The sequence below is a fragment of the Rattus norvegicus genome, chromosome 3 (genome assembly GCF_036323735.1).
Source record: "Rattus norvegicus strain BN/NHsdMcwi chromosome 3, GRCr8, whole genome shotgun sequence".
Taxonomy (NCBI): domain Eukaryota; kingdom Metazoa; phylum Chordata; class Mammalia; order Rodentia; family Muridae; genus Rattus; species Rattus norvegicus.
In genome coordinates, this window is record NC_086021.1 from 120,431,432 (window position 1) to 120,447,920 (window position 16,489).

At 44.9% G+C, this 16,489-nt stretch overlaps 1 protein-coding gene, 1 long non-coding RNA gene and 1 pseudogene across 14 annotated transcripts in view; all 3 read right to left on the reverse strand.

The window, feature by feature from the left end:
• Window positions 1-2,034, reverse strand: part of Ryr3 (ryanodine receptor 3) — a 547,337-nt gene extending 545,303 nt beyond the window's left edge. For 8 of the 13 annotated variants that reach the window (XM_063284953.1, XM_063284952.1, XM_063284951.1 and 5 more), the window contains exon 1: window positions 1,855-2,031. In XM_063284953.1, coding sequence (XP_063141023.1) covers window positions 1,855-1,905 — 51 coding nt within the window. In that variant the 5' untranslated portion in view covers window positions 1,906-2,031. Of the gene's footprint in view, window positions 1-1,854 lie in introns of all 13 variants that reach the window. The other 5 variants (XR_010064867.1, XR_010064868.1, XM_063284957.1 and 2 more) reach the window with 1 other exon arrangement.
• An 8,485-nt stretch (window positions 2,035-10,519) lies between these two features.
• On the reverse strand, window positions 10,520-12,769 carry LOC120101454 (uncharacterized). The gene is made up of 2 exons (XR_005502014.2): window positions 12,067-12,769; window positions 10,520-11,031 (listed from the first exon to the last, which is right to left on the reverse strand). It is a non-coding gene; the product is annotated as an uncharacterized LOC120101454 (long non-coding RNA).
• Hmgn2-ps3 (high mobility group nucleosomal binding domain 2, pseudogene 3) lies at window positions 13,654-13,914 on the reverse strand (annotated as a pseudogene).

Here is a 16,489-nt window from a genome sequence, read left to right on the forward strand (position 1 = left end):
CTGTGCAGATACTCAGTCCTCTGCAATGGGACTATTTATCAGGGTGCTTTAACCTCACAGCGGCTCTAGATTGGCCTTAAAAGGAGGCCCATTTACTCTGACCTCCAGAAAGCTGGTGAGACAAACTTAAAGAACCACTGCCATGTTAAACCTTGGCTACAGGTGTTCTCAAATCCAACAACACGGCCCAGCACGGAGAAGCCTGGGAAGATGGCTACCGAAGCCAAGACAACCAGCTTAGATGAAGACTTGAAGTCAGGCTCTGAATTCCTGACCTTAACTCTCTGAGTCTCATCTTCGAGCTGCCTCAATCTGTCCAAATAAAATTTCCTCAATTACCTGTAACTAGATTTTTAATAATAACAAACAAACAAACATGGCTGAAGAGGGCATAAAACCAGAAGCTCTCAGCCATTCAATACTGAGGACACCTGTTGGAGGAAAAGCAGAAGGGTCCCCACAGGGCTCTGGGAAGAACAGGTAGCTGGCAGAGCCCTAAGACCAGGAGTGGGTTGTGTACAATGTAAAGATGAACCAGGAGAAAGCAGAAGAGTTTCTGGCTTCTCAGACGTTTTAGGCGAGTGAATAGTCTTCTCAGTTCCTCAAACAAGACCCAAGACTGAGCCTTGATCAAGGAACCATGTTTGAAGAAGAGACAACAGAAGTAGGGGTGGGTCTGAAAAGAATTAAGGAAACTCTGCAAAGCAGGAGGGAACGTTCTAAAGATGGACATAGTGAAGTTGTCCTCTGTGACCGGGACAGAAAGAAGCAGGGTGCTCTTAAAGAGGACAGTGCAAGGTAAGAATTTCATTCTAATTCTCCAGACCTATATACGTCAGTCACCTAGCACTTATAAACCCTTTGGCAATTTAAAAATACTATGGAATTCACTATTTCATGTCACTCTTATCTTCCAAGAAATGCTAGTTACATTTACCTCCATTTCACACAAGAGGAAACTGAGGCTACGTAGAAAGGATTATAGGAATTGTTCAAGGTCAGGTGGCTGAAATCAGCCCTAGGAAGCAACCCGCTGCCCCTGTCCTTCAAGGTGGTCGTCCACCTTGAATTGTTAACTCCCCAAGGAAAAGACAGGCAAAGCCGCACTGGACTTTGCCCCGCTCCCAAAATCTGGGATGGAGCATTGCCCTCCATCCAGTGCCAAGAAGGGGACCTGATGACGCGGAGCCACAGACCGGGATTTCCCCATTCTGCAGGGTTCTTGGGAGCCTGGAGCACAAACAGTAGCTCTCACACACCCGCGGGTGAGTCAAGTAAGGCTTAGCAGCAGTTGCTGAATAGAGATTTAAAGAGAAGAAAGACGGACCGCACTGGGTGAATTCCCTTCTGATCGGTCCCTGTATTGCCACCAAAAGCAGGTGCCCGATTTCCAGACCGGACTCCCCACTCTCGCCCCTGCCCAATTGGCTCCTTTCTTGGCTGTCCCCAAGGCAAGCTTGAATGAGGAAAGGGACCCGGCAAGGTGTGGAGGTGACAGGAGGCCGGTCGTGGAACACCTCTAATCTTCTGGGTCTGAGGAATCAAGAGCCAAGCTCAGCTTGAAGTTTGGGCATCAAAGGTTTCAGACCAAGTAGCGAGTTGCCCGGAGAGCGAGCAGTCCGGGGTGGGAGACCTGAGAGTGTGAGATGGCAGCACGGAATGAAGGGGGAAAGGGCTGGAGAAGGGGCCGCTTCCCACTCAGCCCCTCACCGCTCCGCGGAGAGGTGGCTGGTTCGCCTCTGCAGCCTGCGAGTGCGGAGAACGCGCCCCGCACCGCGGCGCAGCGCAGCCCCTCCTCGCCGCGCCGCGCTCCTCCCCACCTGCCCGCCGCCTCGCCCGGCCGCGGAGACTCACAGTCCGCAGGAACTGGATCTCATCCTCGCCTCCTTCTCCCGATTCAGCCATGGCTCCCGGAGCGTGCGCGGCGCCCCAGCCTCGGGCGCTTCTGTTTCCCTAAGCAGCGGCGTGCGCTGACTGCCGCTCTGCCGCTGCTCTTTCTCCTCCTCCTCCTCCTCCTTGTCCTCCTCCTCCCGCTCCTCGCTCAGCCTCAGCAGCGCCGAGCTAATCCCCGACCATATAGGGAGCTGGGCTAACACTTGACTGCACTGCAGAGCGCCAATGCCAGGCGAGCAGCCCGCCCACCCCTCTCTCCTCTCGCCCCAGCCAAGTGCGCGGCAGCCACGGACTCCGCGGACAGCGCAACGCGGCGCGCGCCGGGCGGGTGTGGGGCAGAGCGAGGGACCCGGGCCGGAGCCGTGGAACCTCCCCCGCACCGCTCGGCGCCGCACATTCGCACATTCGGTGGAGACGCGCGCCCCGCGGCGACGGGAAGATGGCTCTTACACAAAGGCCAGTTGCTTTGATTCAGTGCCCCCAAACTGGGCACCAGACCTATAGATTTGTCCACTTTACACGGTGTGTGTGTGTGTGTGTGTGTGTGTGTGTGTGTGTGTGTGTGTGTGTGGTGTGTGTGTGTGTGAGAGAGAGAGAGAGAGAGACACACACACACACACACACAGAGAGAGAGAGAGAGAGAGAGAGAGAGAGAGAGAGAGAGAGAGAGAGAGAGAGAGAGAGATATGATTGGTTTCATATTTGGGTGGGAGTGCCCATTCGGGGCATGGCGCTGACACCCCTCACCACCCTCTGACACCCCTCACCACCCGTGATGAGTGTTCCTTCCTTTTTCAGGCAGCAAAGAGAGAAGGGCGCTATGAGGGTGACTGCTCATCCATAACAAAGTTTGGAACCCCGTGGGTAGCTCTTCTTTAGAGAGACCATTCGCTCTTTAAAATTTGATAAGGGAGAGAGTACAATGATCAGAATGCACATTACACGTGTGTGAGATCGTCAAAGAACAAACTCAATAAACGTTTCTTTTAATTTGATAAGAACACTGCACTCCCGATAAATAAAGCTTCAGTAATCCCTGGAAGCTTCAAGATGCTATCCTCAAGTCAGATGGCATCGGAATTGTTTCTTTGTGCCAATGTTTATTTACCCTTGCTCTGCACTTTAGAGCCAGCCCCCTGGACTCAGGAGAGCAGGGGAAAGTAAGCATATACAACAGGTCCTAGGGGGGCTACTAATCCTTACCTGGCCTTGGGTGGATTTTTTAGGATTTGGGAGCAGTGAGGTTGGTCCTCTGAGAGCTCAGAGTGCTTGGTGTCCCTTCTGTATGCTGGTCAAGGAGTCTCTGAGCAAATCAAAAATGTTTAAAAGAAAGTGCCTCAAGATGCAGGCGAGTAGAAGCTCTGGGTTTGAAGCTCCCAGCTCCTGTAAAGGCTGCCTGCAACAAAGCACGCCACCTATACATTGTGGCACTTATATTTTGGGAGCCACCTGGTCATGCTTGCCTCTATGTCCTATCTTTGGATAAAGATTCCTGTCTCCATTATTGGCAAAAGAGTGAAAGCCTTTTGGATTTCTAAATCCCTGAGGATCACAACTTCAGCAGAACTCCCGGGAACAATGAAATACTCTCAGGGTGCTTGAACCATTGGAAGTCTTCAAGGAAGTCAAGAGCATTTGAATAGAGGGGGACTGCATGACCGATGTGGCAGCTGACAGAGCCTATGGGGCCAGAGAAAAGCTTTCATTTTAGACTGTTTGGCATTTTATTCCTTTTACATACAGCATTGTGAAGTGCTGACATCTCAAACCCGACTAATGAAATAAAATAGGGTTATATTTAATAGTTATTACTTGCTTGTCCCACATCAGAGTCTTTTGGGTGTGTTTTACCAATGAGAGTAGCAAAGCTTTAGTATACTAGTGAAAATGGCCACCGTCGTACAAATAAGCATCTCATTCGCTATACATTACTGTTCATGGTCACCAATTACCCAGATGGTGTTAATGGGGCCATGGTTGGGTATTCAATTCCAGAAAGGCTGGTGAGTTTCACTCAATTTGAGATTTAAGGACCTAGCCTCTTAAATTTGACCCAAAACCTCATAAATCTTTGTTCATTTTACTGAAGGGAGGAAAGTATTGAATATAGAAACAAAACTATTCATGGGGACATAGAAACTAAGAGACCACATTTGATTTAAATACCCTCTGCCCAGGTAAACCTATAGCAAATTATATATATATATATATATACACACATATATATATATACACATATATATATATATATATATATATATATATATATATATATATATCACTGAGATTAACTTCAAGGCCCTTTCAGCACGCCTCCTGTGATAACTCATCTTGGTTGGCTCACCTGGGAAGAGGTAGTCTCAGCTGAGGAATTATATCCATCAGATTCACCCATGGCCAAGTCTATGGGAATATTTTCTTGATTGCTAATTAATGGAAAAGGGTCCTGCCCACTGGGGGATATGTCACCTTTGAGGACACCGTTTTGGAAAGACCTAGTTTAGAAAACTAGTTGAGGAGGGTCAGTAAGCACCATTTCTCTTGGGTTCTACTTCAAGTTCCTACGTTAGTGTCTAGCTAGGGTTACGACTGATAAAACACCATAACCAAAAGCAACTTGGTGAAGGAAGAATTTATTTGGCTTAAGTTTCCACATCACTTTTCATCGTTGAAAGAAATCATCACAGGAACTCAAGTAGGATAGGATCCTGTTAGCAAGAGCTGATGTGGAGGCCATGAAGAGTGCTGCATACTCAAGCCCCTGGTTTGCTCAGCCTGCTTTCTTGCAGAATCCAGGACCACCAGACCAGCAGTGGCCACACTCACAATAGGCTGTACCCTTCCTTACCAATGACTAATTTAAAGAATGCCCTACAGGCTTGCCTGCAGCCTGACCAAATGGAAGCTTTTTCTCAATTGAGGCTGCCTCCTCTCCTATGACTCTAGTTCGTGTCAAGTTGACGTAGAACCAGCCAACAGAGTTGGCTCCCCTCAATCGTAGACTGACCCACAAGCTAAAGTAAATCCTTTCAAACCACACTAGAACACCCCCTAACTCTAGACATCCATTTGCTGAAATGCATTTCTTAAGCTAATTACACTTATGCTTTGATCTGTACTGAGTCAGGCTCCACTTAGGGAAACGATAAAGACAATAACTTTAAGAACTACAGAGTGAGTTGAGGAAGCTGGCTCGGCTAGCACCATCGTTTTAAAATATACCATCGTATATGTGAATCCTATCCACATATTGGCTGAAAATTTATTTTCCCATCAGCAAAGGAAAAAACACCTTTCTGTGATTTTTTTTATTTGGGTAATTAACTCATGAATCTCTTCTACACATGATAAGACACAAGGTATCACTACTGTGAAGGTCAATTTTCATGGTCAACTTAGCTGGATTTAGAGCCACTGGGAGAACATTCTTCTGGCTCTGTCTTTGAGGGAGTTTCCAGAAAGGTTTAGCTGAGGAGGAAGACCTACCCTGGACAGCATGTCAGCATGGAGTAGGGCCAGACTAAATAAAAAGGAAAAAGTGAGCTCCCCGCCCCTCTGTGTCTGTGTGTGTGTGTGTCTGTCTGTCTGACTGACTGACTTCTCTGTGGACACAAGGTGACCAGGAACCTCTTGTTTCTGCTAATCCTTCCCCGGCTTGATAGACAGTACCCTCAGACTGTGGGATAAAACGGACTCTGTCTTCTTTAAGCTGCCGTGGCCAGGCATTTTGTCACAGCAATGAGGCAAGGAACTACATCAGCCACCTGTAAGCTCATGAAAGCTCATGAACAAACAGAACAGAAAAGTAGGCCTGCTTCTGATACAGTAAACAGAATGGAAGCACATTTCACAAGAACACGCTACTGTTTAGGAGTGATCGTTCCTCATACCTAAGGAGTGATTGTTCCTCATACCTAAGGAGTGATCGTTCTTCATACCTAAGGAGGGATCGTTCCTCATACCTAAGGAGTGATTGTTCCTCATACCTAAGGAGTGATCGTTCTTCATACCTAAGGAGGGATCGTTCCTCATACCTAAGGAGTGATTGTTCCTCATACCTAAGGAGTGATCGTTCCTCATACCTAAGGAGGGAGTGATTGTTCCTCATACCTAAGGAGTGATTGTTCCTCATACCTAAGGAGTGATCGTTCTTCATACCTAAGGAGGGAGTGATTGTTCCTCATACCTAAGGAGTGATCGTTCTTCATACCTAAGGAGTGATCGTTCCTCATACCTAAGGAGTGATCGTTCTTCATACCTAAGGAGGGAGTGATTGTTCCTCATACCTAAGGAGGGATTGTTCCTCATACCTAAGGAGGGATCGTTCCTCATACCTAAGGAGGGAGTGATTGTTCCTCATACCTAAGGAGGGATTGTTCCTCATACCTAAGGAGGGATCGTTCCTCATACCTAAGGAGGGAGTGATTGTTCCTCATACCTAAGGAGGGAGGGATCGTTCCTCATACCTAAGGAGTGATCGTTCCTCATACCTAAGGAGTGATTGTTCCTCATACCTAAGGAGGGATCGTTCCTCATACCTAAGGAGGGAGTGATTGTTCCTCATACCTAAGGAGTGATCGTTCTTCATACCTAAGGAGTGATCGTTCCTCATACCTAAGGAGTGATTGTTCCTCATACCTAAGGAGTGATCGTTCTTCATACCTAAGGAGGGAGTGATTGTTCCTCATACCTAAGGAGTGATCGTTCTTCATACCTAAGGAGTGATCGTTCCTCATACCTAAGGAGTGATCGTTCTTCATACCTAAGGAGGGAGTGATTGTTCCTCATACCTAAGGAGGGATCGTTCCTCATACCTAAGGAGGGAGTGATTGTTCCTCATACCTAAGGAGGGATTGTTCCTCATACCTAAGGAGGGATCGTTCCTCATACCTAAGGAGGGAGTGATTGTTCCTCATACCTAAGGAGGGAGGGATCGTTCCTCATACCTAAGGAGTGATCGTTCCTCATACCTAAGGAGTGATTGTTCCTCATACCTAAGGAGTGATCGTTCTTCATACCTAAGGAGGGAGTGATTGTTCCTCATACCTAAGGAGTGATCGTTCTTCATACCTAAGGAGTGATCGTTCCTCATACCTAAGGAGTGATTGTTCCTCATACCTAAGGAGTGATCGTTCCTCATACCTAAGGAGGGAGTGATTGTTCCTCATACCTAAGGAGTGATTGTTCCTCATACCTAAGGAGTGATCGTTCTTCATACCTAAGGAGGGAGTGATTGTTCCTCATACCTAAGGAGGGATTGTTCCTCATACCTAAGGAGGGATCGTTCCTCATACCTAAGGAGGGAGTGATTGTTCCTCATACCTAAGGAGGGATTGTTCCTCATACCTAAGGAGGGATCGTTCCTCATACCTAAGGAGGGAGTGATTGTTCCTCATACCTAAGGAGGGAGGGATCGTTCCTCATACCTAAGGAGTGATTGTTCCTCATACCTAAGGAGTGATTGTTCCTCATACCTAAGGAGTGATTGTTCCTCATACCTAAGGAGTGATCGTTCTTCATACCTAAGGAGTGATTGTTCCTCATACCTAAGGAGTGATCGTTCTTCATACCTAAGGAGGGATCGTTCTTCATACCTAAGGAGTGATTGTTCCTCATACCTAAGGAGTGATCGTTCTTCATACCTAAGGAGTGATTGTTCCTCATACCTAAGGAGTGATCGTTCCTCATACCTAAGGAGTGATTGTTCCTCATACCTAAGGAGTGATCGTTCCTCATACCTAAGGAGTGATTGTTCCTCATACCTAAGGAGTGATTGTTCCTCATACCTAAGGAGTGATTGTTCCTCATACCTAAGGAGTGATTGTTCCTCATACCTAAGGAGGGAGTGATTGTTCCTCATACCTAAGGAGGGATTGTTCCTCATACCTAAGGAGTGATTGTTCCTCATACCTAAGGAGGGAGTGATTGTTCCTCATACCTAAGGAGGGATTGTTCCTCATACCTAAGGAGTGATTGTTCCTCATACCTAAGGAGTGATCGTTCTTCATACCTAAGGAGTGATTGTTCCTCATACCTAAGGAGTGATCGTTCCTCATACCTAAGGAGTGATTGTTCCTCATACCTAAGGAGTGATCGTTCCTCATACCTAAGGAGGGAGTGATTGTTCCTCATACCTAAGGAGTGATTGTTCCTCATACCTAAGGAGTGATTGTTCCTCATACCTAAGGAGTGATCGTTCTTCATACCTAAGGAGTGATTGTTCCTCATACCTAAGGAGTGATTGTTCCTCATACCTAAGGAGTGATTGTTCCTCATACCTAAGGAGTGATTGTTCTTCATACCTAAGGAGTGATTGTTCCTCATACCTAAGGAGGGATTGTTCCTCATACCTAAGGAGTGATCGTTCTTCATACCTAAGGAGTGATCGTTCTTCATACCTAAGGAGTGATCGTTCTTCATACCTAAGGAGTGATTGTTCCTCATACCTAAGGAGTGATTGTTCCTCATACCTAAGGAGTGATTGTTCCTCATACCTAAGGAGTGATCGTTCTTCATACCTAAGGAGTGATTGTTCCTCATACCTAAGGAGTGATTGTTCCTCATACCTAAGGAGTGATCGTTCTTCATACCTAAGGAGTGATTGTTCTTCATACCTAAGGAGTGATTGTTCCTCATACCTAAGGAGTGATTGTTCCTCATACCTAAGGAGTGATCGTTCTTCATACCTAAGGAGTGATCGTTCTTCATACCTAAGGAGGGATTGTTCCTCATACCTAAGGAGTGATTGTTCTTCATACCTAAGGAGTGATTGTTCTTCATACCTAAGGAGTGATTGTTCTTCATACCTAAGGAGTGATTGTTCTTCATACCTAAGGAGTGATTGTTCTTCATACCTAAGGAGGGATTGTTCTTCATACCTAAGGAGTGATTGTTCTTCATACCTAAGGAGGGATTGTTCCTCATACCTAAGGAGGGATTGTTCTTCATACCTAAGGCATCTCTAATGAGCAGCTAAGTAAGTGTCTGTCTTTCTTTACTGACCTAAAAGCAGTGCCAAAATCCTCCTCTTCATTAGAAAAGGGATAGGTGTGTGGAAAATGCATTTCTTTTTCTGGTGATATCTGTCTGTCTCAGAAGTCTAGAGACATCAAAATGCTTAACAGAGGCAAGGATCCACAATTATACGTAACTCCCTGAAGCTAAACACAGAGTTGCCTCCTCCTTCTCTTTCCTTGTCCATTTCCCCTCCTCTTCCTCCTGCCTACTCTTCTTTTGTAAAATTTTAAGACTGAAGGACTACATTATAAGGTCAAACGTAATACAGCCCTCTGGTGCAAGACTTCCAAGGCAATCAAAGAAGAGACTCTGTCCCAGGGGAGTGGGCAACCTCTGTGGGCCAGCAGAGATGGGAATGAGCTGAGCCTGCATGCAAAGGCTTTCTCCGCTTGCCATCCATTGAACTTCTCCCTCAAGAATCTCCAGCTGTGACAAGTTGTGAAAGCAATATGTGAAGCCAGTGGGACCGTCAAAGCTTCTTTGTATTTGCTTCTGTGTCAGCCTGTGTTTAACAAGAGCTCTCAAGTGTTGATATTGCATCCACATTGACATCACTGCTATCGTGAGGGTTTGAGGCCCAGGTTACATTGTATCACTTAAGGATTGAATGACTCTGAGTCAAGAGATTTGAGTTCTTAGAGTCCACTTCATCTTCTGGAAAATGGGGGTGAATATATCTGCTTTCGGGGCTTCCTTTAAAGCAGAACTAAATGACTTCATTATAATAAAATGTTTTGCGATAACACGTGAGAGAGCTCAGTATAGGGGCTGTCGAGGAAAAGAATGGGGACCACTACTGTAGAGGACCTGAGTTTGGTTCCCAACATTTACAATCAGGCTCCTCACAACTGCCTAAAACCCCAGCTCCAGAGGGCCCAATGCCTCTGACCTCTGCAGACACCTACACTCACTTGCACATACCACCTCCCCCCGGAAAAAAACACAGTAAAATTAATTTTAAACTCTTTTGTAAAGTGTTCCACATAAAAACCCTGAGATCTGGCTTTCAGTTTTGTCTCTCCACCTTTCTCAGAGGCTATGGTTTCCACTGCCTGCCCTCTAGGTATCTTTGCGTTTCTGCCTCTCTTTACGTTCTCTTGGCATTTGATTTTAATGAGATTTTACACACAGAGAAGGAAATTCTAGCTTCTGAAAATAATTGGTAGTCAAAATAAGCAAAATACCTTGGGCAGAGTTCATATGCCACAAGTTAATAGGGGACAGCAGTACTGTTTCTCCATGTGTGTTTCTAGGAGGGTTTTCCTGAGCTGCACGATGCCTTTACCTTTTCTCCATTGCTGTGGCATATTGAAATATATGGCTTCCTCCAGGAGGTGGAATTTCAGTACCCATCTCCCCCATTCGGGTTCCCCCTTGGTCTTCATAAGATTGAGATACGGTGTCTCATGAAACTGTCCTTAGTCAGATAAGCCTCATTTACACCAACCTGGATGTCTTTGATTTTTTAATTTCTGCCTTTTAATTCTTCCTGCAGCTCTGTAGCACAGATATATTAAAGCGGCTGCCATCAACAATCAGCCCTGACTCACTGCAGCTTGAATAGTTACTGCTGAAATAGACGGATACACAGTGGGAAAGGAGACCAGTATAGTTTTGTGTCATCTATTTCGGGTGTCAGGGCAAGGCCCACATTTCAGTAGACAAAAATGTAGGTAAATGACTTTGATTCTGATCTTAGGGTAGGTTTTTTTTTCCTATGCCAGCCTCTGGGTTCACCCTGTCTCTACAGCCTGTTCTCAACACATCTCATTTCCAACTTATTTGAGCCAGCAGAATTTCCTTTAAAATAACTCACAGAATTTAACAAAGCAGATCTTCCTTCTCTCTGCACGACACGGATGCATAATTTTCTGTTGGTATTCAGAGTGCCAGTGTCTTGGGAAGCAAGCTATGCTTTGAAATTTCTTTCTCAATATGTCCCCGATGCTGCCAGCAGGCATGGCAGAATGTTGCTGGACTCTGCACGAGGACCTTGCAGGGCTCCTGAGTGGCTCCTGTTGGCTCCTGTTGCTCTCCTCTGAGTTCGAAATGAGGGTCAGATATCTTGAACTCTTACCTACTGCATCCGTACAGCCTAGAATTTAGGAGGGCAAAACCATTCTGATCCAGTGAATCCACAGACCAGCAGAAAAAGAAAAGAAAAGAAATTGGCATATCATGAGGTTGTCAGTTCCTGTTGCCATTAAACACACTGAAAGTCTTACTGGTAATGGCTATTATTGTTGTACAAAAAAGTAAATTGTTTTAACCCAAAACAAGGAGAAATGACAACTATGACCTACAATAACTTACTATATTCTCTCTCTCTCTCTCTCTCTCTCTCTCTCTCTCTCTCTCTCTCTCTCTCTCTCTCTCTCACACACACACACACACACACACACACACACACACACACACACCCTAAGATCATCAGAGTGCAGTACTCATTTTGGAAACCCTGATTAAAAAGTCAACTCCCTGGCTGTGGAGATGGCTCAGTGATGAAGCTACTTGCTCCCAAGCATGACTACCTGATTTCAATCCCCAGAATCTGTGTCATAGAAGAACCAACTCCATCCTCCCCAGTTCACATGCTAAGGCATGAGCATGTCCACACAAAGTAAATTAGGTAATTATAAGTTAAAAGAAAAATCAATTCCAGCATTGCTGGATAAACTGCATGGATAGAATAGACTGCATTGGTAAAAGTTGGGACTAAGGCACCAGTCTCCCAGCTCTCTGTTTAGTATTTATTTTCTCTGCCTTCTTTGTAACTGAATTTAGAGTATTGTCACAAATGTGCATAGGATCGTTGAGTACATACATAATTGCAAATAAAATCATTTTATCCTAAGCAAAGTTGTAGTGTTAAGTGAATTTACTAAGCTCAACTTCTTTAAAAATGCTAAAATTATCTCTGTGATTAACTAGAACCTGTCACCTAAAAAGCTATTTGCTACTCTTTAAAGCTAATAGATAACATGACAAAAGAAATGAAAGAAACAAAGTTAATCTTAAGGAGCCTTAATAGGAACATTTGCTACATACAATACAGTATGCTCAGGAATTTGGAGGACTGGTGGGACTACATTTTGAAGTGGTACTATGTAGTCCTCACAAAAGCAAAGCATAGATTTATTAAATTATGTAACATACCTCTTTCCACATCTTCTGGGCCCTTTTTATTTTACAGCTCAGCATTACACTCTATGGCTTCATATTAGGAGATATCAGAAGCTCGTTGTATTCCTTTCCTCTCTATCTCACCAGCGCTCTGTTTGTGCTGGTTAATCAGTGTTTTCTGAAAGGACTCCCTACCTTGGAATCCCTTCTCTGGTACTCTCATAGTTACCCTCTTTCCATGGTTGCTCATTCCCTGTCCCTTTTGATGACCTCACTTCCTCCTCAAGTGAGAATGAGCAACTCAGGATTCCGTCCTGTGGCCACTCCATCCTCTGAACACTGGAGAGTTGTCCCTTCCATTAGCTGGCACTGCCTCTGTGTTCACGTTTATTGTCAAATAAATTTCCAAATTCATTTTTCTAGTCACACGCTAGATACCCTCCAGCTATATGCATCATTGGTTCTTCCAATACAGAATGTTTAAGACAGAATTTAAACCAACCTTTTCCATATACAACCAACCTTTTTCCTCCTGCCAGCATCCCTGTGGCCATTACCAACCTTGGAGAACAATGACTGGAACCAAAGTTGTAGCTCCCATGTGGTGTTTGCACAGCAATCAGAAGAAATAACATATTATCCAGACAAAATACCAAGACCCTGCACTTCCTCTTGTTTTGTGGCTCCGGCCTTGGAGTGACAAAAACAAAACTATTGTTCTCTAATAAAAAGTCACCTTCCACTGACAACCCAAGATCCTCTGGATTTGAAATACTGAAAAGAAAAGCAAGATTCAGAAGTTAATGAGGGAAAAGGAGCTTTGATAAGAGATATGGAAGACATTGTGATTTTTTAAAAATGTAACCAGCTTTATTAAAGATACTCTTCATAAGCAATCATGGTATTGCAGGGCAGACAATCAGCAATATACAAGAACTTCCAAATTCCCTTCTTGTATAGATTACCAAAATCAGAAGTGCACTATAAAACCCAATGAAGTCTTCATTCAGTGCTTTGAAAAGGGGAAAGTAGTTGATATTTCACCTTAAGGATGGTGCTTAACAACTTTTCACACACAGACCCTGACTGTCAGGAACTGAACATGGCAGAATTATCAACTTGAAGAGCCACAATCTTTAATAAACGGAACCAGGCTCTTCTGAGAACACTGGATAAAGTCACTGCAAAGCCCACATCGCCCAATAGACTAGAAAACCAATCTTGGGGTCAGGTCTCTGGTTTTAAGGGAATTAAGTCTATGATGGTGGTACAGGGGGAAGAGGATATAAAAATGAATTTAGACCACAAGACCACAAGACATTTTGTGCCTTGGTAGCCACCTATATGAAAGCCAGGATGTCCCTCCTGGAAGCTAACAGGAGCCTTTCAAAATTATCAAGGAAAGAGGTTTTCTGTCCTTAATCCAAGTTGGGTGATATTTTGTTAGTGACACACGATCCCAATCCTTCCCCCCAAATAATGAAGTGTTCTGTGTGCTAACAATATAGTCTTTTTTAAAAAAGTAAAACAAAATCCTTCATTTTTATAAAACTTGATTAAAAAATAGTATTTCCCACTGTACAGTCACCGGAAGTTCACAGTTATGAAAAATGACTCGCGTCACTTGGCAACTCCAGCACCTTCGGCTTTCTGTGCCTGGCCTGTTTTGGCGTCTCTGTTTTCTGCAGGATTGTTCGCATCCTTACCAGCATCTGCTTTCCTCTCTTTCCTCTTGGGTATCTTCTCTCTCTTCTTTGCAGGGGCCTTCTTAGGCTTTGAAGGAGCAGGTTTTGCCGACAACCTTGCAGATCTTCTCTGTGGCTCGTCCTTCGCCTTGGCTTCATCTCCTTGGGCATCCCTTTCAGCCTTTCTTTTGGGCATGGCGGCAGCAGGGGATGTTGATGCTGAACACGGGTATAGAGCAGCACGCGGGTTTGGTCTGCCACGGGATTGTCCTCGCTGCTTCTTCACACTGCCCGACATTGTGATTTTTTGTTTTTATCCAAAGGCATGACTCTTTCTGGATAAGCAAATTTCAAAGCTCCTTCATTTTAGAAGGTTATACTTATACTTTGGGTCTTAGCTCCAGCAATTATTAGTTTTATGGACTTTCCTGAGATGCATAACTTTGCCTCTCTTCGGTTTTCTTATTTGCGAGGAGAAATAAAATTTTCAAAAATGTTAAGATGGTGCTTAAAGAACCAAGTCAGTGTTAGAAGAGATGGGTGATGAGCAGATAGATGCCTTGGATTGCTGTCTGTTTTCGCCAAAAGCAGACCCAAGGAAAGGATTTGCAAGATGATCCCAAGACTTGTGAAAGGAAAAAAAGGAAGGAAGTGACTAAGCCATTAAAGCAGCTACAGGTGTGAGTAACAGAACCTGATCTCCCTGGGACGAGTGACAAATATACTTCGCAAAATCATTCTTGGGAAGAACAAGGAAGCCGCGCTATTTATATAGTACCTCTGGTCAGTCAGTGGGTGAAAGCCGCTCCCACGGGTGTTAATTCCCTAGCACATCTAGGCTGTTTCGGTTGACAGAGCAAGCCACTGGGCAATTGGAAACTGGGCTGGAAAGTACCCTAGGATGGTGAGGTCCTCAGAAGCACGGTGTGAATAAAAATGGCGCGATCCTCATTACCACTGACATGCAAAGACAAGGCATGAGAGCAGGACGCTGTAGATCAAAGTCAGGGAGAAATGGGGACAATGAACCCAGGACTTTTCATGAAGAGCCTAGTCCTCTCATTCCAGATGATACCCTTGAGTCTCCTTGACAAAATCTTGGGAATCTGAGAAACAAGCTTTGGCACATAGTTCATAGCATCTACCAAGTAGTAATTCGAAGTTAAGGGGAAAAAATTAATTTCTGCCTTGATAAATTGAAATAGTTTGAAAAACTAAAAATTTAGTACGTTAAGGAAGATTCAATGCCCCTAGAACTTGCAAAGTTGTTAGATCGTTACCTCTGGTAGAGTCAATCAAAATAGCCTGTACAGGTGATTGAGATTAAGTTTGGCCTTGTAAGATACATGTTTTCGTATAGGCAGAAACTAGCAGGGATGCAGCCGTACATTGATGGAGCTCAAGAAGTCCCCTGGTTCATTTGCTCTTTGTTAACATTGGTAGTCTGGGGCTACAACCCATCTGTATCCCAGAATATGTAAAGTGCTTTACCCACATATAATTCTACCCAATCAAAAGCATCACCCTGAAAGTCTCTCTCCCCTTATCCTGGCTTCCCACACTAAACATCAATGCCCTGTGACATGGTTATTTTACTCCATTTTACAGATGAGAGTGAGGATTAAGGAACCTCTATACGGTTTCTCAGCCAACATGGGATTGACATTCTCTCTGATGTTTACCGGTGGGTAAACCAAACCAGCAGGATTAGAAACCACCAGTTCAAGCAAACAGACAGAAGGAATTCTTTGAAATTATTTCGAAACCAAAATAGTCAAAATTATATCCTGCAAATTGATACAAAACACTTATATTTATAGGCACTTTGGCCTTCCTCATTTCAACCCAGCTATGGAGACCATCTCTCTGGCCACCCCTACCATAGCAGCGAATACAAGATTATGAAAACAAATTGGAAGGAGACAAAAAAGAATAGATTGAAGCACACTTCAATGACAGCTTCCTTGCCTTGGTCAATAGATGGTGTGCGTTTGTTTTTCTTGGATCTCTGGGAGCAGAAGAATTCCTTGAGATCTTGGTTCAAATCCATATTATCAAAACTGAAAGTATTATTAAGCTAGGACTTAACAGTCCATCTATTGCTCTTGGTGGTGTTTTTGAAAATCAAATTACTTGTTACCTGAAGAGTTCTTTTACTATCACAGATGTGTTGGAGAAACCAGCACGCAGGTACTCATTCATTCCAAATAGGGCAGTTTAGAAAAGTCGTGTATCTCTGCTCCCAGACCCCATGAAAGAGAGAGACCTCACCGCCTGGTCAGGTGGGCACTCCTGAGGCTGCAGAGCGGAAGAGACCACCAACACTGCTCACCCCTGCCCACATCCCTGGCCCAAGAGGAAACTGTATAAGGCCTCTGGGCTCCCGTGGGGAAGGGCCCAGGAGCGGCAGGACCCCTGCCTGAGACACCGCTGGAACCTGAAGGAAACAGACCGGATAAACAGTTCTCTGCACCCAAATCCCGTGGGAGGGAGAGCTAAACCTTCAGAGAGGCAGACAAGCCTGGGAAACCAGAAGAGACTGCTCTCTGCACACACATCTCGGACGCCAGAGGAAAAAGCCAAAGACCATCAGGAACCCTGGTGCACTGAAGCTCCCGGAAGGGGCGGCACAGGTCTTCCTGGTTGCTGCCGCTGTAGAGAGCCCGTGGGCAGCACCCCACGAGCGAACTTGAGCCTCGGGACCACAGGTAAGACCAACTTTTCTGCTGCAAGAAAGCTGCCTGGTGAACTCAAGACACAGGCCCACAGGA